Here is a 27,690-nt window from a genome sequence, read left to right on the forward strand (position 1 = left end):
CTCCGGTTTCCTCCCACAGTCCAAAGATGTGCGGGTCAGGTGAATTGGCCATGCTAAATTGTCCGTAGTGCTAGGGGTAAATGTAGGGGTATGGGTGGGTTGCGCTTCGGTGGGTCGGCGTGGACTTGTTGGGCCGAAGGGTCTGTTTCCACACTGTAAGTAATCTAATCTAATCTAAACAGTGAATTAGTTGTACTTGCCTCCAGAGGGCACTAGGTCCAATAGAAAGTAGTATTACTAGACATTTTGAGGTTGGAAGCAGCTGTGTTTTATTTTTTCTGCACTGGCAGCTACTTCCACCTGTGCAGACAGCAAAGGATTGTATTCAATGATCTGCATAGGTACTGAAGAACGTATATTGGCAAGAAGCAGTCACAAAGTGAGCGTTTACAAGCATGCATCAACTGTTGTTGAATTTGCTGAACTATTTAAATATCAACCAGAATCTGAGGTAATGCTGCAGAGCTAATTGTTCAGATTGTTCCAGAATATGAATGCAACAGAACATATTGACTTGGCTTGTTTTAACAAATTCTAGCTAATTTCCCACCATCTCTTATTACAATACAACAATTCAAATCTTTGGTTGAAGATTATATTCTCCCCATCCTTTCTTCCCCTGCCCCTCTCCTTCCCTCCTTATCATTCTACTTTCCTTCCACTCAAGACATTAGAGAATTTCTGAAGTTAAATCACTTCCATATTAATACAGTTTTTTTAAATCTATTCCCCCCTCAACCACCAAGCTTTGGGAATTATGCTGTGGAGAACTCCTGCTGTCTGTGTTGTTTGACGTCGGAATCATTTCTGTGACCCTCGATCCTTGTGAATATTGTCTGTTCTGTGGAGGCAACGATGGATCGATATTTCAGGTTAATTTGTTCACTGAGGTGAGTAGAATCTTTATGTATTTTCCAACATCTTGGAATCCTTAGAACCTGCTTCAAGTAAAATCCACAATTGTGTTAAAAGTTCAAAGGAACTGCATAGAATTCTCAAGAGTATTTTTACAAACCTAATAATGGGACTGACAGTTATTTTCAAAAATTACATAAGTTTCCCAGTGAGTAAACGTTTGCACGCATGACAAGTTTAATGCTTTTTCAATAAAAGCTAAAATCACCATCAACTAAATGTTGTACGCTATATTGTACAGAAGACTATTTTACATTAGCAGCTTAACACAACTGAAAGCTCATTCAATAAATCTCATCATTCAATCTTCTGATCATAAACATATGGGCTTCCAGTAGCAAGGAACCTTGTGGCATTTCTTTGGTTTCTAAAGCTCGACAAAGCTGCTTAAAGGTAAGGTGGCATCACCATCACTGTGTTTGATGGTGCATACAAAAATAATTCCTTTTCTTTGCTAAACGTAACAGCATTTTTTTTTTGTCATTATCAAATCTCGCTGATGGATCCTGAGAGTCTTGTACAACAAGATCAGCTCACTTCCCCTTTGTTTTATAATGTGGAGCTTAACTTCAGTAATGTTTGAATTCAATATATGTCCTCATGGCAGCCACATCACATGGCCTTGTCCATGTGCTGATTTCAGCTTGTACCATTCCCGTTTACAAAACCTTCTGTTTTACTTGAACTTTAGAGAGTTCAAAACATAACCCAATTATAAAGACTTGCAATTGTAACAGTTGAAACACTAGGGATGACTATTGGAAAGTTTTAGCATGCATTATATGTCATAATCTGCCAACTGTACAGGGTTTTGAAGCTATTGGGACAGCAGTTCAAGGAAGACTTCTGGTGATTTTTGCCCTTTTTTTTGCCTCTATGCTGATTCATGTTGTGGCATAGTTCCAAAGCCTTTCAGGAGATAGGAATATCTCACTATTTTTCATGCCTGTGGAATATTCAGTTGTGGGAGAGGTGGATGCGACAATGATTGCAATTAAATCTCTCGGAGCACCCACATCCACTTTGCAGTGTGTAGCCAAGATGCTTCAATTTGTAGGGAAGTTGAAACCATGGTCTTTTTTTTTAAAAAAGGTTGTCATTAATAATTCTTCAGATTGTTCCAGAATATGAATGCAGCAGAACGTATTGACTTTGCTTGTTTTAACAAATTCTAGCTAATTTCTCACCATCTCATATTACAATACAACAATTCAAATCTTTGGTTGAAGATTATATTCTCCCCATCCTTTCTCTTTCCCTCCTTGTGTTACTAACAAGAGGATGAGATGAACTAAATCATTTAATTTATCTTCTTTTCTAAAAGGATTTTTAGACTTTTATCAGAACGTAAGAAATAGGAGAACAGTATTTAGGCCTTCCCAAGTCAGATCTGCCATTCTATAAGATCATGGCTGATCTTTACAAGCTTTAACTCCCCTGTATTTCAAAACTCTATCGACCTCCTCTTTAAATATTTTCAGTGATTTAACTCTGTGGGATAGAGAATTCCAGACGTTTACTACCATCAAGGAAAAGAAATTCTTTTGCATCTTAGTTTTAAATGAGTAACTCCCGATCCTGTAACTATGTCCCGTAGTTCAGTATTCTCCCACTAGTGGTAATGTTGGGTCAGACTTTCCAAAGAGTGGTCATATAGATTACCACTCCGGCTCTTCACTATTATGGAAGGGGGCTCTGCATTTTTGAGAGCAGATTCTGCTCAAGGCTCCCTTTGAAATGCGGAGCCATGCTTCCTTTCTGACAGTGTATTTGATAGTGTAACTTTTTCCCAAGTAACACTTTGCTTAATTTCATTGCAAGAATAAGCACACGAATACCTGTATCCCTCTGCACCATTCTTTGTTTTAGTCAGTCTGCCTTTTAATTCTTCCAAAGTGCATGACCTCTCACTATCCTACACTAAACTCAAAATGTTTTTGCCCATTCTGTGAACTTGACCTGCATCCCCTTGTAGATTCATTACAGTGTGCCTTCTGATGGATTTTTGTATCATCAGCAAATTTGAATACATTACACTCTGACCTTTCGTCCAAGTATTTACTTATAGATAGTAAGTATTTGGGGAGTTTGGGACTAATCCTTGTTGCACTCCACTTGATGCATCTTTCCAACCTGAAAAAGATCGATTATTCCTAACTGTCTTCTGTGTGTAAACCAGCCCTCATTCCATGCTAACACATTACCCCCAGTACTGTAAGTAATCTTTTTATATGGCACCTTATCAAAGCTTTGTGGAAAGCCAAATACATTACATATACTGATTTCCTCTTTATCAGTTCTCCTTGTTAAATCTTCAAAGAAATCTAGAAAATTTTTCAAACACAATTTCCCTTCCACAAGCTCATGTTGACTCTAGCTACCTTGTTTTTCACTATTGTTTCCTTAATAATGCCTTTTCCTAATGATGGGCGTTAGGTGAACTAGCCTGTAGTTTGCTGCGTCCTGTCTCCCTGCTTGAGTGGGGCATTTCACTAGTGGTTTTCCAAACAACTGGAAACCACTAGTTCTGGAATCTTTTGACCAATACCTGAGCTATCATTAGAGTTACTCACTTTAAAATTATTGGATTGAGATAATCAGTTCTGGGTGACATGTCTGCTTTTAGTCCTAACAGTTTGTCAAATACTTCATCTTGTATGATAGAGATTGTTACAAGACCTTTCCTTCAATTAGCAACTTGCTTATCTGCTACCTTTGGGATGTTTCCAGTGTCCTCCATCACAAAGACTGATGCAAAGTAGTAAATTACATGGTATTTCTGTGTTGCTCATAGTTAATTCCTCAGTTGTATTCTTGAAGGGTCCTGCACTCACTTTAAGCTACTCATTCTTTTTATATACTTACAGAAGCTCTTGTTTGTTTGTCTATTTCTTGCCAATTTGCTTTCATAATCATTTTTCTCCATCTTTGTTAGCTTTTTAGTCATCCACTGCTGATTCTCAAATTAAATTCCCAATCCTCTGATTACTGGCTTTCACTGTTTTACATGTGTTAGGCTTTGGTTAGATATTCTCCTTGATGACTTTTTTTAAAACCACGAAGTGGTGGAGGCTGGTACAATTGCAATATTTAAAAGACATTTGGATGGGTATATGAACAGGAAGGGTTTGGGCCGGGTACTAGCAGGTGGGAGTAGATTGGGTTGGAATATCTGCTCAGCATGGACGGGTTGGACAAAAGAGTCTGTTTCCATGCTGTACATCTCTATGACTGTATAAGTGGTTCAGGTTCATGTGGGTGTAGGTGACTGAAGTTGTAGAGTTCCGTTTAAAGTTCACAAGTCATGAAATGAAGTTGGCTTCCACTTTTTCCAGAGATGCACGTTTACTTCCAAAGTTTTCAAAATTAACAAAGGATACTTAGACTGGAGGCAGGCTGAGCCAAGTTTGGAATCTGGCTGTGGGATCATTGGTTGGACTCTTAGCCAACTCACTCAGTGTTAATAGCAAACTGCTTCTCATCAGACGGAAGAAAGGCATTTTCAAGTACAACATTTTTGAAAGATTGAGTGTTGGTCATTTGATGGAGTTCCTCGATATATCAGTTTGTATTTAATAGATTCTATTTCTGTGGCCATTTGCTGCTGTTTGTTTGTATGAGAGAAATTGAGAGCTGGGGGAGACATTTGCTGGTCTTATTGTGCTGCTTGGACTGCAAAGACCACACAATGCAAGGGTGTGACATTCCAGAAGGATGATGCCTTGTGCTGTCCTGGTCATTGCTGTTGGGAATCCTCCAGTAATTTATATGGTATGAATTAGTTCAGCGGTTATTTAGTTCAGCAAGGACATTTAAACAAAATTAAACAACTTATAATTTTAAAATAATTAATGACTTTTCTTTGTCTTTTGGATATGACACAGGCAGAAATGAATTTACAAGAAACTCGTTACTCAGATTGGTTGGAATGAATACTTACTAGACAAGATGTGGATGAGATAATGTCAATGGATACATTTTAAGGGAAAGCTAAATAAGCATTAAGGCAGAAAGGAATAGGAGATATGCTGGTTGGGTTAGACAATGGCACGTATGATTCACAGACAGCAGCATAAACTAGTTAGGCTGAATGATGTGTTTCTTTTATTATGCATTCCAAAAATTGCTAGACACTGATTAGGAGCATTTGCTTTTTGCTCTACACCCTTTCATAAACTCAGGTGGAGATAGATAATTGGATTGGATGTGCTGCTTCCCTAGATGAGAATACCTAACTTCACAAATTGGAAATTGCCCTGTCTCCTTTTATCCTGTTTGAATAAATTCGACCATGGGTAGTGCAATTATTCACTGAATCACCAAGGAATTGAGTAATTGAATCCATTGATTATCAATACACCAGCCTTATAGATAAGCTGAATCATTCTAAAGATGTGGATTCTTAGTTTAATATACATTCACATTTCTGGACAGCTATGCCCCATGCCTTTCCCATTAGAATTTTGGATTTGTTTTGAGCAAGTTTGTGTTTTATGCACAATGAAGTAAATGTTTCCTGTATTGGTAAGGATGGGAATAGTTTGCACATAGTCACACGTACATATCTAAGTAAGATAAACAAGAAAGAACGCTCAAAAATATTGAGAAATTGGGATTAAAGACCCCTGAAAAAACAAAAGATCTTTGTGCTTATTGCAAGTTAGCATATTATGTGCAGGTCCTTGATTTCTAAGATGTGGGCAGTTAAACTGGCAATCTCTAGTCATTCAGCTTAGATCCCAGTTATGCAGCACTTGTAACTTTAAAATTTCTTGTGAATTAGTATTTTTTTAAAAGAAGTAATTTAAATGTATCTCTTAGATTCAATCTATTTTCTGTTGTAAAAGGAGAAATTGTGCAAAAATGGAGCATTATTATATCACTCTGGCTTGAGATTTAAGACTTGATAAATTCTTCCACTTTTCATCTGGATTACTGCCAGGCACTCAGTGTCATTGTAGCATTCATTGTTTTTATGGATAATCTATTTCTCCACCAGTATGATAATCTATTGACCTGTACATATGTCAGCAGAGGGACACAGCGCAGAGAAGCATTTTTTTTGTAACTTCAGTCTTTTGTTGTTAGTTGTTTTTTTTATACATTTAATGCATAAGAAACTAAAACCATGACTATATGGTAAATTCAAGTGCTTATTAAGCATTATCCAACTTGATGGATAATTTTGGCTGACAGATTTCAACAGAATGGCTTCCATTTTTAGATGCTTCTGAATGCAGCTGAGGAAAAAGGGAGCTTCTGACCTGACACTTCCAACACTTGAATGTGCCACCTTAAGGCTGGCATTGGAGTTGCTTTTTTTTAGATTACTTACTTAGTGTGGAAACAGGCCCTTCGGCCCAACAAGTCCACACCGACCCGCCGAAGCGCAACCCACCCATACCCCTACATTTACCCCTTACCTAACACTATGGGCAATTAGCATAGCCAATTCTCCTGACCCGCACATCTTTGGACTGTAGGAGGAAACCGGAGCACCCGGAGGAAACCCACGCAGACACTGGGAGAACGTGCAAACTCCACACAGTCTGTCGCCTGAGTCGGGAATTGAACCCGGGTCTCAGGCGCTGTGAGGCAGCAGTGCTAACCACTGTGCCACCGTGCCGCCCACACGTTGTTTGTTGGAAAATTGCCTCTGGAGGAGGAAAAATACATTGATGTGATTAAGAGACTGAAAAGAACAGTTTGTGTGAAGTTCATGTGGATATTTTGCGCCTTTCAAAACTGAGGACAGAAATAAGAAAAATGGTTGAAAAATCAAGGATTGCTGCATGATTTGAAAATAAGTAATTGCAGCTGAACGCCGTTTGTATAGCTGTATTTGCAGATGAGCTGGAGCTGAGGGGTTCTGTTTTCAGATGGATTTCTGATTGACAAAACAAAATTGATTGATACATGGATTAGTGACCAGTTATCTATGACAAAGGCATTTTACCTGCCATCAACAATATTATTGGCTCTCAGGTGACTGAACACAGATTAGTGATCAGATCGCCACCAGCTCAGGAGCTTTGTCTCTGCTGTCTGCAGTCAAAATCCACTTTAAACCTGAAGGAAACCAATTTTATCTTTCCTTCAGCAGTTGCTGTAAGTTGTGACTTTTTAATTGGTAAATATTAAACTTTTATAAATGAACTAGCTACCTTGTTCCTCTTGCAAACCAATAGAAACATTCAGAAAAAGGAGGCCTAGATGAAACCTGATCAGCAAGAACCAGTTTAACAGATCTTGTGAAGTTGAAAATCACAACACCAGGTTATTGTCCAACAGGTTTATTTGGAAATACAAGCTTATGGAGCACTGCTCCTCCATCAGGTAGCTACCTGATGAAGGAGCAGTGCTCCAAAAGCTTATACTTCCAAATAAACCTGTTGAACTATAACCTGATGTTGAGATTTTTAACTTTGTCCACCCCAGTCTAGTACCAGCACCTCCACATCTGATCTTGTGAACAAAGACTACTGAATCACCATCCCAGTTCTCTCCCCATACATGTTGTTTTTCCTTGTCTACCTGTCTGTGTTTGTGTGTAAGAGGATCAGAATATTAAATAGTGAGATATGCCAGTGGTTTATAAAAACTTTTCTGTAGCTAGAGTCTAATTACTTGTAATAGTATTTCTTGTTAAATAAAAATCTGCTTTCTGCTTTTCATCAACCTGGGTCTGAAAATTTGGTAAAATGGGATATTTTGTGTAACTTTTAAAATTCTAACTTTTGTGATGACTCTGGGAATAGCAGGGTTTGATTTTCAGTGTACCACCCCAGTGTGTTATGACATTTGAAACACATTGTTTCTGTTTGAGATTTTAAAAAAAGTTATATTGAATTCATTAGAAGAAACTTGCATTTCTATATCTCTGATTTATGCTGTGGTAATATTTCAAAACATTTCACAATGAATCGCTTTAGTCTAGCGACTGTTAGCATGTAAGCAAACACAACAGCAATTCTGTGCTAGCAATACACCACATGAAAGAACTGGAGTAGAATTATTAGTTAATTTGTTTTTAGTAGTGCTAATTGAGGAAGAAAATTTGAAGAGGACTCTGAACTTCTTACTCCTCAAATATTGACATAGTGTCTTGTATATTCACTTGAATCATTCCTGGGTTCTCCACAATATAGATTAGATGCTCAACCCAAAGTGGACCCAAACTGCTAATGTGAGTGTTTATTGAAGCTCTTATTGGAATGAAAATAAAAGCACATTTATCTGCAAGTATCTTATTAATCGTGATGCTTGAACATGTAAGATTGCCTACTTTAGTATTAAAGATTAACAGAGAAGAGTTGTGCACTATATTGAATCTGGTACAAAAATGACAATCTGAGACATTATAAAATGGCTGCAACACAGAAGGATGCTGTTAAAACTGTAGAACCTATGCAACCAGCCTGCATTTTCTATGTTTATAATTTTGTTTCCATGTGACCTCTGAGCTCCTTTTTAGATCAGCTTGCTGCCATGTCTTGGATCTTTACTGGCTTTTTCTTTTGTGACCAGTCTATGTTGCATGTTATCAAAAGCTATATACACACCTTTTAATAAAAGATATAGGTATATATAATATACCTTGATTGACACTGCTTGTTACCCCTTAAGAAATTGTCATTCATTACATACGATCCTGCCTTCATAAATATGTGCCGACTGTATTTGATGCATTTGTTTATTTCCAAATAAAGATTTATTCTGTCCCACAGATGGTTTTTTTGATCATGTCTTTTTACCACTAAGATTAGGATGACTGGCCTGTAGTTACTCAATAAATAAATCTTCTGTTTTACACATTTAACATAGCAAAACACTGCAAGGCAGTGGATAAGCAGGAGGCTGGAAGAACAGCTGATGCTGCCTGACTTGCTGTGTTCTTCTAGCATCCAGCTTGTCCACTGCTTTGCAGTGCCAGAGATCCGAGTTCGATTCCAGCCTCTAATAACTGTCTGTAGAGTTCCCAATTCTGTCCATGTCTGTGTGGCCACTGAGTGCCCCAGTTTCCTCCTACAGTCCAAAAATGTGCAGGTTAGGTGGATTGGTTCTGCTAAATTCCCAATAGTGTCCAGGTGTGTAGGCTAGGTGGATTAGACATGGCAATGTGGGGTTGTGGGGCTAGGGTCAGGGTTTGGGTCTGGGTCTGGGTCTAGTTGAGATGCCTTTTGGAGGGTTGGTGCAGACCTTTTGGGATTCTATGAATATATCTTTTTCCATTTTAATAAAATGAACTTTGTTGCTTTATTCTAGTCCCTCCTTCTCTTTTCCAGTTGTGACATAAATAAACCGAGATCAGGTCTCACATGCGTATATGGAGGAACGTGTTGATCATCAAGTCCCACCACTACTACAGTTACACCGTTAGTTTAAATGTCTAAGTATGGTTAGAAGTATAAATTCAAACACTAAAATAGCAATTTGCTCCTCTTTTGTGCTACTATCTAGAATGAAAAAGCTATCAAATTTGTTCCTTGCTAAACCCGACTGACAAGTCCTTTTTACGATCCAGAAAATGTCTGGACCATTCTATAATATCCAGTTTTTGACACAATTCTTAAATTTTTCAACACACAATACATGAGGATTGTTACATGATAGACAAAGCCTCTATTTTCTCTTGTTTCCCATAACAGCTTGGGATACATTTTTACTCTGGCATTATGCTAATTCCAAATAATATTTCACACTTCTTACCTCTGATTGCAATGTCTTTTTTCTTCTTTTGTGAAAACAGATACAAAGTATTCATTAAAACTGTGACTGGTTTCCACTTCCACATTTATCATAATGTCTTCAGTAAATTCTAGTCTTTCTATAATTATCATTTTTTAATATATTTATAAAATATTCTTGATAGTCTTAATGTTTCTACCCTTTCATAGCTTTCCTAATTTTCTTTCTCATCTCCATTTCCCCATACCTAAATGCCCACCCCCAGCAATGGTTATCACCTAGCTCCTCTTCAATATTGAGGTCTCAGTATCTATCCTTCCATTTAATCTTAAAGCCCCATGGCATTCTGAAATTTTTTTAATCTGATCATTTTTCTTGTGAATGTTCTTGATAAAAATCCTCACTATCTTTTATTTGAATGCCTCCCACTGATCTGGCACTGGTTTATCTTCAAGTCATTGTTTCAGTCCACCTGCTAAATCACATCTAAACTTCATAATATGACACTTACTGCAAATGTGAACTAATCTATCTATTTGTTTCCATAACCACCTTAAATCTAATATGACTTGTGTTCCTTACACCTGTTCAACCTTGTTTTCTAAAACTAAGTTTAAAGCCTCACCTCTCTTGTTGGACTTGCTCCATTTTGGTTTGGAAAAAAAGGTTCTCTTGAATTCTGCTCTCCTGCTTTCTGTGTGCCTTTAACATTAATCTGTGTTAATATTTGGGTAGATAAAATTCCTTACAATTACAGCCCTGCTGATATTGCACTTCTTAGAGATTTGTCTACATGTTTGCTTCTCTCTCTGACTGGCAGTCTATAGTACACTTCCCAAGGAACATGACTGCCACTTTATTTCATTCTTCACTTCAAACCATCTGGCTGAATTTTATCTTTCTGTACCCTATCCTCCCTTCTCACAATTATAATAATCTCTTTTTAAACAATATTGAAACCCACTCCCTCCACATTTTATTCTCATTTCCATCGTGCCTGGAAATCTTGTAACCTGGAATGTGAACTAGCGTTCCTGTCCTTTTTTTCAGCTTTACCTCAGTAATAGCTATAGTACCATATCCCCATGTCTTTCTCTGTTTTCATCTGTTTTTTTTACCCTAGACTACTTGCATTGAGTTTTAGCATCATTTAGCACTGCCAGGCTTCCTTCCTGTCTATTTTCTAACCTTTGCTACCTCTGCCTTCAAAACACTCTAAGCATGTTCCTGATTTTCAAGGCACAGACTTTGTGTAATATGAACATTTTTAAATTGAGTTGAGAAAGGGAACAACATGCTGCAAATTTGACCATTGAAGGTTAGGTGATGTTTTGTAATTTCTCTGCAAAACGTTAACTCTGGTCTGTGGAAAGTTCTTAAACTGTTGGTGGAATCCCTTCCCTTGAAATGGCAGTCAAAATGCAGAACTGCTTGTGAATTTACACCTATTAATTATCAAAACTCAAAATCAATGGCCCGCAGATGTGAACTCAATATTTAAGCCAGTTTCTCAATACCTCTCTTTATCACAAGCAGATGTGACCCATCACCATTCATTCCCAGTTGTGTAACAGTGGCTTCTGACTTTCAACATCTTTGTGTGAGCAATTGGAATTGACTTTGAATAATAAATCTTATTACTCCAAGAACCATCCAGACTCAGCACAGTCTGGAAACATCAGAAGAAGAGAGATTATTATTCCAGCTACAATAATAAAGCTCTGGCTGAACAATCGATCAGTCCAGGGAATGCGAGAGAAGGTCTGATTTTCTTCACCTGCCAAGATTTGGCTCTAGAAAAAGTTGGCCATGACTATAAACCAGCAGTTTCTGAAGTCCATTCATCCAAAAAACCATGAGAGAGAATCTGTCCAGGACTGCAACGTGTGCCTGTTAAAGCTTAAATAATTGCTTCACTTCAATGATTTGCATCTTATTAATAACTTGAATGCATGCTTTCTATTTAGAATCCAACTTTGTGTGTGTGTGTGAGAGAGAGAGGGAATGAGAGTGTATGATCTATGAATGAGGGAGTGAGGTGTGTTCCATTTCATTTGCATTTTGGGTATTAAAAATAAAATTTACTCTTCTCATTTAAACTAACCCAAAAGCTCTCCCCCACCCCCATCTATTACCCAAGTCACAACATCAAGTATTTAAAATGTTCCTTGTAAAAATACACAATGTTGCAGACAATTGAGAGGGCAAAGAGAAAAAAAACACTTCTGTCCTTGCATCTAGCAGTACTTCAATCATGTTTAGTACTAGTGACTTTTGGAATTTAATTTGCATCTCAGGTCTTCATTCGTCTTGCTTGAATTCTGATCCACTTTTTCATTTTGTCCATTTCTCTGAAGCAGGATCTTTGCTGGATTTCCTTCGGTTTGCTTTTTTAAAAATCTATGAATATCTCTACTGGTTTCAGGAAATAATCTGCAATGCAGTGTAAGGTTTTCCTCGATTTATTTTCATATTAAATCATTGAGGCACTAAGTGCATAGGGTAATCATGTACTCGGGATATAATCAATGTAAAACTAACATACCTTCACTGTGCATTAGCACTTTTTGCAAGGCCAGCTTTGTATTATTTCAAATTCTGTCAATGGTAACAAGCCTCTTAGTTGGAGTAGGTGGACATATGCACTGAGAAACTGTAACTCATTGAAATAACTGCACAGAGGTCAGTATCCTGTCACCAAAGTCACCCTTTATTTCTGTGTGCACAGTACACCGGCTGTGATCAGCCGGCTCTGAATCAGTCCCAGAAGATCTTCTGAGACTCCTGTTTATATTTGTTAACCAGGGCTACCTGATTGGGGTTGCTAAACTAGACCAGTCAAGGATCTGTCAGTAAGATCCATCTGCTTCCAGTCATTACATTTCTACCCACACCTAGTCCAGAGATAAAGGTCCATTCTTTCTCTGGGACATTTTCACCTCCGGCCCAGATCCTCTGATTCGGACACGGGTGGTACCAGACTTGAGGGCAGGAATAGGAGGATAGAGCAGATGAATGCCTGGCTGAGGAGCTGGTGTATGGAAGAAGGATTCACATTTTTGGACCATTGGAATCTCTCGCGGTAGAAGTGACCTGTACATGAAGATGGGGACTAATATGCTCACAGGGAGATTGGCTAGAGCTGCTTGGAGGATTTAAACTAGTATGGTGGAGGGGGTGGGACCCAAGGAGAGAGTGAGGAAAGAGATCAATCTGAGACTGGTACAGTTGAGAACAGAAGCGAGTCAAACAGTCAGGTTAGGCAGGGACAAGATAGGACTAATAAATTAAACTGCATTTATTTCAATGCAGGGAGCCTAACAGGAAAGGCAGATGAACTCGGGGCATGGTTAGGAACATGGGACTGAGATATCATAGCAATTACAGAAACATGGCTCAAGGAGGGGCAGGACTGGCAGCTTAATGTTCCAGAATACAAATGCTACAGGAAGGATAAAAAGGGAGGCAAGAGAGGAGGGGGAGTGGCATTTTGATAAGGGATAGCATTACAGCTATGCTGAGGGAGGATATTCCTGGAAATACATCAAGGGAAGTTATTTGGGTGGAATTGAGAAATATGAAAGAGATGACCACCTTATTGGGATTGTATTATAGACCCCCTAATAGTCAGAGGGAAATTGAGAAACAAACTTAAAGGTATCTCAGCTATCTAATAATAATAGGGTGATTATGGTAGGGGATTTTAATTTTCCAAACATCGACTGGGACTGTCATAGTGTTAGGGGTTTAGATGGAGAGGAATTTAAGTGTGTACAAGAAAATTTTCTGATTCAGTATGTGGATGTACCGCCTAGAGAAGGTGCAAAACTTGACCTACTCTTGGGAAATAAGACAGGGCAGGTGACTGAGGTGTCAGTGGGAGAGCACTTTTGGGGTCAGCTTCCATAATTCTATTAGATTTAAAACAGTGATGGGAAAGGATGGACCAGATCTAAAAGTTGAAGTTCTAAATTGGAGAAAGGCCAATTTTGACGATATTAGGCAAGAAGTTTCGAAAGCTCCTTTGGTGCAGATGTTCGCAGGTAAAGGGACAGCTGGAAAATGGGAAGCCTTCAGAAATGAGATAATGAGAATCCAGAGAAAGTATATTCTTGTCAGGGTGAAAGGGAAGACTGGTAGGTAGAAGGAATGCTGGATGACTAAAGAAATTGAGGGTTTGCTTAAGAAAAAGAAGGAAGCATATGTCAGGTATAGACAGGATAGATCGAGTGAATCCTTAGAGTGTAAAGGAAGTAGGAATATACTAAAGAGAGAAATCAGGATGGCAAAAAGGGGACATGAGATAGCTGTGGCAAATAGAATTAAGGAGAATCCAAAGGGTTTTTACAAATATGTCAAGGACAAAAGGGTAACTAGGGAGAGAATAGGGCCCATGAAAGATCAGCAAGGCTGCCTTTGTGTGGAGGCGCAGAAAATGGGGGTGGGTGGGGGGTGGAAGAGGTACAAAACGAGTATTTTGCATGAGCATTTACTGTGGAAAAGGATATGGAAGATATAGACTGTAGGGAAATAGATGGTGACATCTTGCAAAATGTCCAGATTACAGAGGAGGAAGTGCTGGAAATCTTGAAATGCATAAAGGTGGATAAATCCCCAGGACCCGATTAGGTGTACCCTAGAACCCTGTGGGAAGCTAGAGAAGTGATTGCTGGGCCTCTTGCTGAGATATTTGTATCATCGTTAGACACGCGTGACGTGCCAGAAGACTGGAGGTTGGCAAACGTGGTGCCACTGTTTAAGAAGGGTAGTAAGGACAAGCAAGGGAACTATAGACTACTGAGCCTGATGGTGGTGGTGGGCACGTTGTTAGAGGGATTCCTGAGGGACAGGATATGCATGCATTTGGAAAGGCAAGGACTGATTAAGGATAGTCAACAAGGCTTTGTGCATGGGAAATCATGTCTTACAAACTTGATTGAGTTTTTTTGAAGATGTAACAAAGAGGATTGATATGGGCAGAGCGGTAGATGTGATCTTCAGTAAGGTGTTCAACAAGGTTCCCCATGGGAGACTGGTTAGTAAGGTTAGATCTCATGGAACAAAGGGAGAACTAGCCATTTGGATACAGAACTGGCTCAAAGTAGACGACAGAGGGTGGTGGTGGAGGAGGGGTGTTTTTCAGACTGGAGGCCTGCGACCAGTGGAGTGCCACAAGGATTGGTGTCGGGTCCTCTACTTTTTATCATTTACATAAATGATTTGGATGTGAGCATAAAAAGTACAGTTAGTAAGTTTGCAGATGACGCCAACATTAGAGGTGTAGTAGACAGTGAAGAGGGTTACCTCAGATTACAACAGGATCTTGATCAGATGGGCCAATGGGCCAAGAAGTGGCAGATGGAGTTTAATTCAAATAAATGTGAAGTTCTGCATTTTGAGAAAGCAAATCTTAACAGGACTTATACACTTAATGGTAAGGTCTGAGAGAGTGTTGCTGAACAAAGAGACCTTGGAGTGCAGATTCATAGCTCCTTGAAAATGAAGTTGCAGGTAGATAGGATAGTCAGGAAGACATTTGGTATACTTTCTTTTATTGGTCAGAGTATTGAGTACAGGAGTTGAGAGGTCATATTGCGACTGTATAGGACAGTGGTCAAGCCACCGTTGAAATATTGCGTGCAATTCTGGTCTCCTTCCAATCAGAAAGATGTTGTGAAACTTGAAAGGGTTCAGAAAAGATTTACAAGGATGTTGCCAGGGTTGAAGGATTTGAGCTTTGGGGAGAGGCTGAACAGGCTGGGGCTGTCTTCCCTGGAGTGTCAGAGGATGAGGGGTGACTTTATAGAGATTTACAAAATCATGAGGAGCATGGATAACATAAATAGACAAAGTCTTTTCCCTAAGGTCGGGGAGTCCAGAACTGGAGGGTATAGATTTAGGATGAGAGGGGAAAGATATAAAAGGGACTTTTTCACACAGAGGGTGGTACGTGTGTGGCATGAGCTGCCAGACGAAGTGGTGGAGGCTGGTACAATTGCAACATTTGAAAGGCATCTGGATGGGTATATGGGCCGGGTGCTGGCAGGTGGAACGAGATTGGGTTGCGATATCTGGTTGGCATGGACCGAAGGGTCTGTTTCCATGCTGTCCATCTCTTTGACTCTATAAATTCCCTGCTGGTAATGATGTCCCATTGTCCAAGGCCAATACTTCTGGGAGTCCATGTATCACGAATGATGCTTGTAGCTTTTCTATCATTATTCCTGACTTTGATGAATGAGCTGTATACACATCCAATCACTTTGAATGGACATCCACAATGACCAGCATGAAAGGATCAGCATAGTTGACATGTAACCAAGTCCAGGCCTTTTCCACTAACGTGGGTGCTGCTATCAGCAATTTCTGCCCTTGTTGACACCCTGGGTACTGCCTCACCATGACTACTATGTTGGCATTCAATCCTGGCTATCAGAAATAACTGCTCACCTCCATCTTCATTTTGGATACTCCTGGATGACCCTGGCAGTGATTTTTGCTCAGGGCAGTCATACACTCCTTACAGTAATATGCAGTCTTGGATGGTGATCTGGTCTCGCCTAGTCCAGAAAGATTTCATGCCTGGTTGTTATGGCCCTTTTGTTGCCATCATCACCAATAGCTGTTCTAGTTTTGTCAGGATGGGATCTTTTTGTGTTCATAGTCAGATATTGCCAGCAGTGACCAGTAGGATGTCCAGAAAGTTTTTAACCAGAATAGACTCATGCAGTAGAGGACTGTTGGTGGAGTATTTGCCAGTGGGAGGTGGCTCAAGGCATCTGCATTAGCCACTTGGCCTCCTGGATGATGTTCCCACTTGCCACATTTTCTGATGACAAAGCCAGTTGTGGTGGCTGTTTTAAAGTCCAGTTGAGCTTCAGCTAGTAGGCACCTCTGCGTAGGTGCATCATTCATCCAACGTACCAAACCATCTCATTCAGGTTAACTCAAAATCACATGCCTCTGCCAGTCATCTTAACCTCGTCAAACATCCCGATAGGGATTCTTTTGGTTTTTGAGCAGCCAAATAAAACCGATAGCTTCTTAGAATTAGAAGAGGTTTGGTTCGTAATATTCCTTAATCAAATCCGTCAACTCTTAGAAGATTTTAGTGTCTGGTGCCTCTGGAAAAGTTAAGCCCCGAATAACTGAAAATGCTGTAGGTCTGCAAGCAATCCAAAGGATTACTCATTGTTTTTCATCTGCCCCAATGTTATTTGCTGGGGAAAAGATATGCCATTCTTTCAATGTACTGGGCCCAGTCTCCAATGGTGGGATTAAACGAATCAAGTTTCTCAAATAACAGCATGATGCCAGAAATGCTTACCCCAAAACTCAAAAGCAACTGTTGCAAGCAAATATTCTTCAGGCAAGTACTGCCTTTTCTGTTGCCACTGAAATGACTGCACAGAGACCAGTATCCCATTACCTTTATTTACATGTGCATGGTATACTGGCTGTGACCAGCCTGTTCCGAATCAGTCCCTGAAGTCAAAAGACCTTCAGAATCTCCTGTTCATCAAATCAATAAGATCCACCTGTTTCCATTAATTACACTTACCAACTCTCCTCTTCCTAGCATGTTTTCTCAACTTTTCTGGCCAGATGTTAGGGGGTTCCAAGATGACAAGATTTATCCAAGTTGATGTTGGAATATCTTATTTATGATGGCATGATGGCTTTCATTTCTGGGTCTACTACTGGAATATAATCTTGACTGTGGTAGGATCTGTTTTCTGTCGTCAAAATAAAATGGATATTAGACCGATGTGTCTAGTTCTTAGTACAATTTCGCTGCCCAAATGTAACATCTGTTTTTAAAAAGGATTTTTTGATTAAGTTTGGGAATTAAAGATTTTAGGTTTAACCTGCCTGTCACAAATTAGCATACAATTTCTATTAAAAACCAAAGAAAACATCTGTCGTATTTTCATAAAACAAATACAAATTTAAATCATAAGCCATCTGCTCTATACATTGATATACTGGTGAGATTAAGATCAAGTAGGTGGTTTGATTTGGATTAGCTGCATTTAAAATATGATTTAAATTTGTATTCATTTATAAAAAGGCGACAGACATTTTCTTTTGTTTTTAATAGAACTTGTATCTGATTTGTTGGTTTCGGTGTCCTGTATGTTTATTTGACCATCAGTGCAAGCAGAAAATTTATCCCAATACTCTTCGTGGAACTTTGTTTGAAAATTGGCGGCTGTGTTGTCCTGCATTACTGAAGTGACCATCATTAGTTATGAAGAGTTTTGGGATGTCCTGAGACTATGGAATGTGAATCTAAAATTAGTGCATATAGTCTTCGGATAAGGGATAAGGTTATTTTAGAGCGAAACGTGATTTTTTTCACTCAGAGGGTGGTGAAATTTTCTAACGTGTTGGGCTGTGGATGCTCAATCATTGTGTAACTTAACATTAGAAATTGGTAGATTTCTGGTGACTAATAATATCAAGGAATATGGAAGTGGTTTGTGAAAGTGGCATTGAGAGAGATCAGCCATCATTTAAATAAATGTTGGAGTAGACTCAGCAGGCTAATAACCTACAACCATTCCTGTGTTCCTCATTCCTCTGAGATGTTGTTTTGCTAAGGCACTTGTGATGGCAGTTAAGACTCATTGACAGTCGTTTGGGACTGGAGTCTCATTGAGATCAGACTGGATAAAGGTCACATATTTTCTTCTCCTTAATGATGAAACAGTAGGACTTTTACAACTAAAGAGACAGATTTAGTCTGTTTTACCGATTCATACTAATTATTTCTATATTTTTAAACACTAAAGTCCAATTCTAAAACTGTCATAGTAGGATTTGAATTCATGTTCTGAGTTACAGACGTTTCACTTTTACTGCACATTTCTTCAATGTGAGTTAGCTATAACTCGATTGAAGAATTTAGACCATTATTTGTAGAATGCGAATTTGCCTTACTTGAATTGGCTATAGCACGATTCTGGTCCCAATGGGTTAAATGCAATTTTCATATAATGCAGGATCACACACGAATGGAACTATCATGTTATATCAGACGATTGTGCAACAGTACCCAATGTAAGAGATATATTTCTTTGCTCTATTTTGAAGAACTGACATACTGAAGTATTGCTCCATGGGCAATGGCAGTTTCTTACTACCTTGCTAAAAAAGCATTCTCGTTGTCTGAATGATTTACTGTAGTGAGTCATAAATTCATAGAGATGTACAGCATGGAAACAGACCCTTTGGTCCAACCTGTCCATGCCGACCAGATATCCCAACCCAATCTAGTCCCACCTGCCAGCACCCGGCCCATATCCCTCCAAACCCTTCCTATTCATATACCCATCCAAATGACTCTTGAATGTTGCAATTGTACCAGCCTCCACCACATCCTCTGGCAGCTCATTCCATACATGTACCACCCTCTGCGTGAAAAAGTTGCCCCTTAGGTCTCTTTTATATCTTTCCCCTCTCACCCTAAACCTATGCCCTCTAGTTCTGGACTCCCCGATCCTAGGGAAAAGACTTTGTCTATTTATCCTATCCATGCCCCTCATAATTTTGTAAACCTCTATAAGGTCACCCCTCAGCTTCCGACACTCCGGGAAAATACAGCCCCAGCCTGTTCAGCCTCTCTCTATAACTCAAACCTTCAATCCTGGCAACATCCTTGGAAATGTTTTCTGAACCATTTCAAGTTTCACAACATCTTTCCGATAGGGAAGGAGATCAGAATTGCATGCAATATTCCAACAGTGGCCTAACCAATGTCCTGTACTGTCGCAACATGATCTCCCACCCCCTGTACTCAATACTCTGACCAATAAAAGAAAGCATACCAAACGCTGCCTTCACTATCCTATCTACCTGCGACTCCACTTTCAAGGAGCTATGAACCTGCACTCCAAGGTCTCTTTGTTCAGCAACACTCGCTAGGACTTACCAATAAGTGTATAAGTCTTGCTAAGATTTGCTTTCCCAAAATGCAGCACCTCGCATTTATCTGAATTAAACTCCATCTGCCACTTCTCAACCCATTGGCCCATCTGGTCCAGATCTTGTTGTAATCTGAGGTAACCCTCTTCGCTGTCCACTACACCTCCAATTTTGGTGTCATCTGCAAACTTACTAACTGTACATCTTATGCTCACATCCAAATCATTTATGTAAATGACAAAAAGTAGAGGACCCAGCACCAATCCTTGTGGCATTCCACTGGCAACAGGCCTCCAGTCTGAAAAACAACTCTACACCACTCCCCTCTGTTTTCTACCTTTAAGCCAGTTCTATATCCAAATGGTTAGTTCTCCCATTATTCCATGAGATCTAACCTTGCTAATCAGTCTCCCATGGGGAACCTTGTCGAACGCCTTACTGAAGTCCATATAGATCACATCTACTGATCTGTCCTCATCAATCTTCTTTGTTATTTCTTCAAAAAACTCAATCAAGTTTGTGAGACATGATTTCCCACGCACAAAGCCTTGTTGACTATCCCTAATCAGTCCTTGCCTTTCCAAATACATGTACATCCTGTCCCTCAGGATTCCCTCCAACAACTTGCCCACCACTGAGGTCAGGCTCACCAGTCTATAGTTCCCTGGCTTGTCTTTACTGCCCTTCTTAAACAGTGGCACCCTGTTTGCCAATGCCCAGTCATCTGGCACCTCACCTGTGATTATCGATGATACAAGTATCTCAGCAAGAGGCCCAGCAATCACTTCCCTAGCTTCCCGCAGAGTTCTCGGGTACACCTGATCAGGTCCTGGGGATTTATCCACCTTTAACCGTTTCAAGACATCCAGCACTTCCTCCTCTGTAATCTGGACATTTTGCAAGATGTCACCATCTATTTCCCTACAGTCTATATCTTCAATATCCTTTTCCACAATAAATACGGATGCAAAATATTCATTTAGTTTCTCCCCTGTTTTCTGTGGCTCCACACAAAGGCCACCTTGCTGATCTTTGAGGGGCTTTATCCTCTCCCTAGTTACCCTTTTGTCTTTAATGTATTTGTGAAAACCTTTTGGATTCTCCTTAATTCTATTTGCCAACACTATCTCATGTCCCCTTTTTGCTCTCCTGATTTCCCTCTTAAATATACTCCTACTTCCTTTATACTCTTCTAAGGATTCACTCAATCTATCCTGTCTATAACTGACATATGCTTCCTTCTTTTTCTTAACTAAACCCACAATTTCTTTAGTCATCCAGCATTCCCTATACCTACCAGCCTTCCCTTTCACCCTGAATATACTTTCTCTGGATTCTTGTTATCTCATTTCTGAAGGCTTCCCATTTTCCAGCCTTCCCTCTTACCTGCAAACATGTGCCTCCAATTTGCTTTCGAAAGTTCTTGCCTAATACTGTCAAAATTGGCCTTCCTCCAATTTAGAACTTCAATTTTTAGATCTGGTCTATCCTTTTCCATCACGATTTTAAAACGAATAGAATTATGGTTGCTGGCCCCAAAATGCTCCCCCACTAACATCACAGTCACCTGCCTTGCCTTATTTCCCAACAACAGGTCAAGTTTTGCACCTTTTCTAGTAGGTACATCCACATACTGAATCAGAAAATTGTCTTATATGCACTTAAGAAATTCCTCTCTATCTAAACCTTTAGCACTAAGACAGTCCCAGTCCATGTTTGGAAAGTTAAAATGCCCTACCATAACTACCTTAGTTTTCTTAACAGATAGCTGAGATCTCCTTGCAAGTTTGTCTCTCAATTTCCCTCTGACTATTAGGGGGTCTATAATACAATCCCAATAAGGTGATCATCCTTTTCTTATTTCTCAATTCCACCCAAATAACTTCCCTGGATGTATTTCCAGGAATATCCTCCCTCAGCACAGCTGTAATGCTATCCCTTATCAAAAATGCCACTCCCCCTCCTTTCTTGCCTCCCTTTCTATCCTTCCTGTAGCATTTGTATCCTGGAACATTAAGCTGCCAGTCCTGCCCATCCCTGAGCCATGTTTCCGTAATTACTATGATATCCCAGTCCCATGTTCCTAACCATGCCCTGAGTTCATCTCCCTTCACTGTTAGGCCCCTTACATTGAAATAAATGCAGTTTAATTTATTAGTCCTAACTTGTCCCTGCCTGCCCTGACTGTTTGATTCACTTCAGTTCTCAACTGTACCAGTCTCCGAATGATCTCTTTCCTCACTGAAACATTACAACTGAATTTGAAAGATCTTCATCTAACATCCACATATCGGTTGCAGTGTCTTCTTTTAGCTCTTCCAACTGGGGTGATTAGGTTTTTGATGAGAGGTAGATGTGCTGGATTTTTATTCCTTGCTCAAGACGTCTGGCACATTGCAGAGCATCTGCTATAAATAACTAGACCAAATAATATTACTTGATTACCATCCCAGCACACATTTAGCCACTGAACTAAGTGGGAACCTGAATAATAATTTCTGGAAAGGGTCGTGTGCTCATTACTAAAATATGAATTTTTTGAGTACAGCTGTTTCTGTCCACTTCAATTTTTTGGAGTATGTTCTTGGGAGTGCAAAATTCGAGAAAAAACATTTTGCGATACTACTTGAGAAATATAGCAGAAGCAACTAAGTAAGATTGCTGATTAAACCTTTTAAATTTAACTGTTTTCAAATATTTAACCTTTTTTGTGTTCCTTAATTTGATAACACATTGGAATTGGTGCATTTATGATATAGAAAGGAAACATCAGGAAGAAATATCAGGGGAAAGCAAATGTCAGATTCCAAATCTGGGTAAGGCTTGTCTTAAACTAACTTTTAAATATCTGTTTGTTTTGAAACTTGTGAGAAAGCTGCTTAGTCTGGGTTAGACCTGAATGAAGTGACAATGTTCCTTGTTTGTACTACTTATGTCACAAGTTGAGAATGACCATTTAATGATCTTGTTCATTTTGAAAGACTCTCCAAACACTCGAGTGCAGCTGAATGTTTCTTAAATTATTTCAAAGTGTTTTCACCTCTGGAATTTCATTCCATGTATTGATTACTCTTAATCTGAATAATCCATCTGTTCTAAATTTGGTATTTGTTTGAACCTGTGCCAAGGCCATTGTAAAGCAATTAGAATTAGAATCCCTACAGTGTGGAAGTCGGCCCTTCGGCCCAAGTCCACACCGACCTCCGAAGAGTAACCCACCCAAACCCATTCCCCTACCCCATATTTATCCCCAACTAATAACCTCCAATATGGGCAATTTATCATGGCCAATTCACCTAACCTGCACGTTTTTGGTTATGGGAGGAAACCGGGAGCACCCGGATGAAACCCATGCAGACAGAGGGAAAATGTACAAACTCCACACAGCCATTCGCTCAAGGCTGGAATCAAACCTGGGTCCCTGGCACTGTGAGGCAGCAGTGCTAACCACTGAACCACCATGCCACCCTCTCTATATTATGCAGCTTTTTTTCATTGTTTAATTAATGTAAACTCCTGGATATACCTTTTTTTCCCAGAAGTTATTACCTTACTTAACCTGAATTTATTTCAACTGAATCATCACTTTTCAAAGATTGCATCTCTAGTTCCTTCAAATCGGGATCCAGACTTTCTGCTGATGCTATAGTTAGAAGTAGCGATTCTAAATTCAGCCATCTCAGCAGAGGTCAAGAACCAAAAGTCTAATCCTCCAGTCAATATGTCTCAGTCACAACTTTACAACTGAAATATTGAAGAACTATTACCCCCTCTGTTTTTCTCCCCTTTATTTTTCAGAATCAGACGCCATAGTTTTACTGTTGAGTGAATAAGAACTAAAGGGTTTATGTAAATTTGAAGTTTAGGGAAATGACTTGCAGTTGACGTTATTGGTAAGAATGGAAGTCAGCAAATAGTCAGATGTTTTTACAAAAAACATAATTGAGTTGCATAATTAGTAACCAAGGAAGAACGTTGAAGCAAACAATGTGCAGGAGGCTAAAAGGTAACTCTGTTTTTGGAAGAGTTTTAGGCTTGAGGAACATATCTGATGGGAAGTCATTGATGAAAAGTCAATTAATTCTTTCAAATTTTACATACTGTTGAATTTACTTTTGGACACTTTCATATTTTTTGCTGTTCATGATGAAGACACATTTCTCCGATCTTTGCTAAACTTTTGTAGTCTAACACCTCCATGAGCCAACTTTCCCACTGTTTCAGATATGAGTCTGTTACTTGCATCCTTTTTTAGCTTCTCATGGCCTCTCTTGAAATCATGTCATTTCCCCCTTTATGGACAGTAATGTTTTGTGTCTTAAAGAAACTATGACATTGAGCTGCACATCCTACCATGTCCTGTTTATTTATTTTTTTGCATTGTTTACATTGGTCCGCATTGCACCTTGGTCTGTTCCTCTTTCAAGTACCTCACCTGGTTCCACCAGTTGCAGTTATTGTAGTATTCTCTTTTCTAACTATCCCTTTGCAGACCCACTTAATTTTGTCGCCAATTAATTGCTTACTATCTTTCCTCAGTCTCTGTATCAGTTTGTCATTTCAAATATTTTGATTTCTCTGTCAACACCGCTTACTATCTGCAATCTTGGAACAAGCTCTTGATTTTTTTTTTCTCTCCCCTTAAATCTCTGTGTCTTCAATTCTCTCTCTCCTCCTTTGTGATTCTCCTTAATATTGCTTTACCACTAAGCTTTCAGAGCATCTTCCAGATATCTTTGAATTTGCTTCAGTTTCCATTTTTGTCTGATCACACTTGTGTAAAATGCCTCAAGACTGTTTCTATTTTAAATGCATTATATGAAGGCAAGTTGTTTCTTGCTGTATTGAGTGGAAACTTATTTTTAAGGACATTTTTTGGTTCAGAAATAATGAAGTGCATTAAGTAGAGCTCAGTTTAGGTTCAGAAAGGGGGTAAAGGAACAGATTTTTGCTCTAATTGCATAACTACTTTGACTGTCAGTTGAGCAATATCTTTTCCATTTCTGTAAACTCCTTCAATCCTTCAAATCTCTAAGGTGTCTACAGTCTTCCAGTTTTAGTCTGTTGGTCATTCCTGATTTTAGTAATTTCACCATTGACTTCTGTCAATTTGGGTGTAAGCTCTCAATGTACCTCTTTAAAGCCCTCAGCGCCTCTGTTTCTCTTCTCCTATAAGACACTGCTTTTAACTTCGACCAAGCTTTTGCTAGTTTGTCCTTTTCTTGTTTGAATGATCATGCAACTTTGGTTTTACTTCATGAAATATAAATGTTGTTAACGGTGAGAATTACCACCCATTGAATTTACTTTAATTGTTTGAAAATTGCTTCCCCAACCTGTTCCAAACACCCCACCATCACCCTCCAATCATCCTGCTAAGAATGGGAAATTAAAACATTACCTGAAATCTACTGCTGGTGTTAAGTTTACTGATTGTTCAGCACCACAAGAGTAATATTGAAAAACTGTTAATTGGAGAAAATTAAAATCATGCAATGATAATTATTTATGGAGGTAATTAGTGTTTATTGGCTAGCAGCTGAACTAATAATGAATTTGAAGTCCCATGTTTTTGATTTAGCACTTTCTATAGCCACTTCATTTAAACCATTATGTGAATCTGAGCCAAAGAAGAGGGCTAAACCATACTGATGAACCTGTTAAGCATCCATCATAACCTCATTGGCTTGACATCCTACCAGTTTAACCTTCTGTACTGTTGTCTGAAGAATAAATAAATAAATCATGTGCAAATAAGACCCTTTATCTGAAGCTGCCTGACACCTTATTACAAAGGATTTTTATTTACGTAGCCAGCAAAGTAAACTGGATATCTTTCAAAATTTACCCTTACAATTTCAGTGTGCACAATTGGGGACAGATGATACGTGTATTATTCCATCTCGTTCTCTTTTGGGTACTCTTCACCTTCCCTCCCTGAATGATAATGTTACTGGACGAGCAATCCGGAAGTTTGGGCTGAAATTTCAGAAACTCCAGCAATTGGTGGAATCTAAATTCAATTATTTTATAAATCTGAAATACAAGTTAGTATCGATACATTTACAATAACTGGATGGTCATTAAACCTCATCTGGCTAATGTCTTTTGGGAAGGAAATCTGCCATCCTTACCCAGTCTGGCTTCCATGTGACTTCAACCAACAGCAATCCGATCAAGTTGAATTGAATTTCTACTGTAAAGATAAAATAAAACCAGATGGGTCACTGGACAGCAGTCTAGGCACTGGAAACAACAAAGACCCACCTTGCCTACCCTGCTTCTTGTTAGCTTTTAAGAAGTGGGTTTTTATTAAGTAGGTGTTCGCTATATAAGGCAAGAAACTAGATGGAGTTGTTTCTGTCCAAAATGTCCAATGTTGATATGATTAGGTCACATGATCAGACTCCTAAAAGGCAGTCTATCATACACACATACACAGCAGTTTTACTAGTTGAGAATTTTGCATTTGGAGCATGGGTTTAATCCAATTTAAACTAATGGTAATTGTGGATGCTCATGGGAATTGTGTTCAGTGACATGAAAGATCAACATGACCAGAGCAGAAACCTAAAAATTGCATTTATTAGCTTCTAATTCATTGGAGAGAGACAATGTCAAACTGTGGTTTTCACGATTTTCAAAGCTCCAGGCAAAATGTGAGTGAATTGTGAACTGTTTTCGATTGTATCTTGTAATCCACAATGAAAGGAATTATACCTATTTTGAATTGACAAAAACTGTTGATTGGTGGTCAGAACATGAAATTTGATACCCCAGATAGAGATTTTCTGATGTGGAGGTTATAACAAAATTCTGCTGTAAAATTAGCAGTGACTGTAGGAAATGGTAAATCTTAAGAATGAAATTATATAAATGCATGTATCTATGTAAGAAACAGTTTACATTTATTAAGAACTGTAAAGACTTTTTTTTATTGAATGAACTAAGATGTCCTGAGTAATTTTCATGGATGTAAGTTTGCTCATTGAGCTGGAAGGTTCGTTTTCAGACATTTCGTCACCATAATCAGTGAGCCTCTGGATGAAGCACTGGTAGTATGGCCCACTTTTTATCTGTGTGTATAGGTTTCCTTGGGTTAATGACATAATTTCCTGTGTAATGTAATTTCCTGTTCTTTTTCTCAGAGGGTGATAAATGGGGTCCAAGTCAATGTGTGTGTTCATAAAGTTCCAGTTGGAATGCCATGCTTCTAGGAATTCTTGTGCATGTCTGTTTGGCTTGTCCTAGGATGGATGTGTTGTCCCAGTTGAAGTGATGTCCTTCCTCATCTGTATGTAAGGATACTAGTGAGAGTGGGTCATGTCTTTTTGTGGCTAGTTTATGTTCATGTACCCTGGTTGCTAGTTTTCTGCCTGTTGTCCAGTGTAGTGTCTGTTACAGTTCTTGCAAGGTATTTTGTGAATGACTTTCGTTTATCATTTTCATATCTTGTATTATAAAGTTTGAGTTTTCAGAGCTGGGGCTGGGTTTCGTGTGCACTATTTTATGACCATCTTCAGGCCATTTCTAGGGATTTTATTTGCTCAGTAGGGCAACAGTATATTATGGTAGAGAATGAAGGGAGTCTTAATGAATAAGGTGGTTGAAGGCAGTTGTAATGACCCCCACCCCACCCCACTAACTTTAACCGCAACACAGAAATGATTTAACATGTGCTGTAATCTGTGTAAAATTGAGTGGCAAAGAACTATCCCAAAAGTCATTAAAGCCTAACAGTGAATAATTAACTACCAACTATTTACAACTCATTTATCTAAACCTATCTTTTACCTTCCCTCTACAGTACTGGTCCGACAAAACACCCTGATTAAAGATTTACAGGAAAATTCAAATTTCAAAAATAGCCAGCTGTCGAATCTTCCCTTGGTATCTTCCTCTGTAAATTTGCTCTCCAGACCAGTGTCGATCTTTTTTTCTGTGCAAACCCCTTCTCCAGACAGGTACCCCTTAGAGAGTTCTTACTACAGCCTACATCTGTTGGTCTTTTGGCAGTTCTCTCCCAACTGTTCAATTTTTCCTAGTCTTATACCCCAAAGCATTGAGTTGTTTTATTGGTTTTAATATTGTCAAAATACCAAATTCAAATTTGACTGGAGTTTAGTACATGGGCATAATTTAAACTGATAGGCCGAATTT

At 39.0% G+C, this 27,690-nt stretch overlaps 1 protein-coding gene across 2 annotated transcripts in view; it reads left to right on the forward strand.

The window, feature by feature from the left end:
• wdr18 (WD repeat domain 18) overlaps positions 1-27,690 on the forward strand; it is a 189,925-nt gene that overhangs the window by 78,335 nt on the left and 83,900 nt on the right. Inside the window, exon 5 of one of the 2 annotated variants that reach the window (XM_060846040.1) lies at positions 747-890. The exons of the other annotated variant lie outside the window; for it this stretch is intronic. Coding sequence (XP_060702023.1) covers positions 747-890 — 144 coding nt within the window. The remainder of the gene's footprint in view (positions 1-746; positions 891-27,690) is intronic. 2 annotated transcript variants of the gene reach the window in all.

This window comes from Hemiscyllium ocellatum, chromosome 28 (genome assembly GCF_020745735.1).
Source record: "Hemiscyllium ocellatum isolate sHemOce1 chromosome 28, sHemOce1.pat.X.cur, whole genome shotgun sequence".
Lineage (NCBI taxonomy): Eukaryota > Metazoa > Chordata > Chondrichthyes > Orectolobiformes > Hemiscylliidae > Hemiscyllium > Hemiscyllium ocellatum.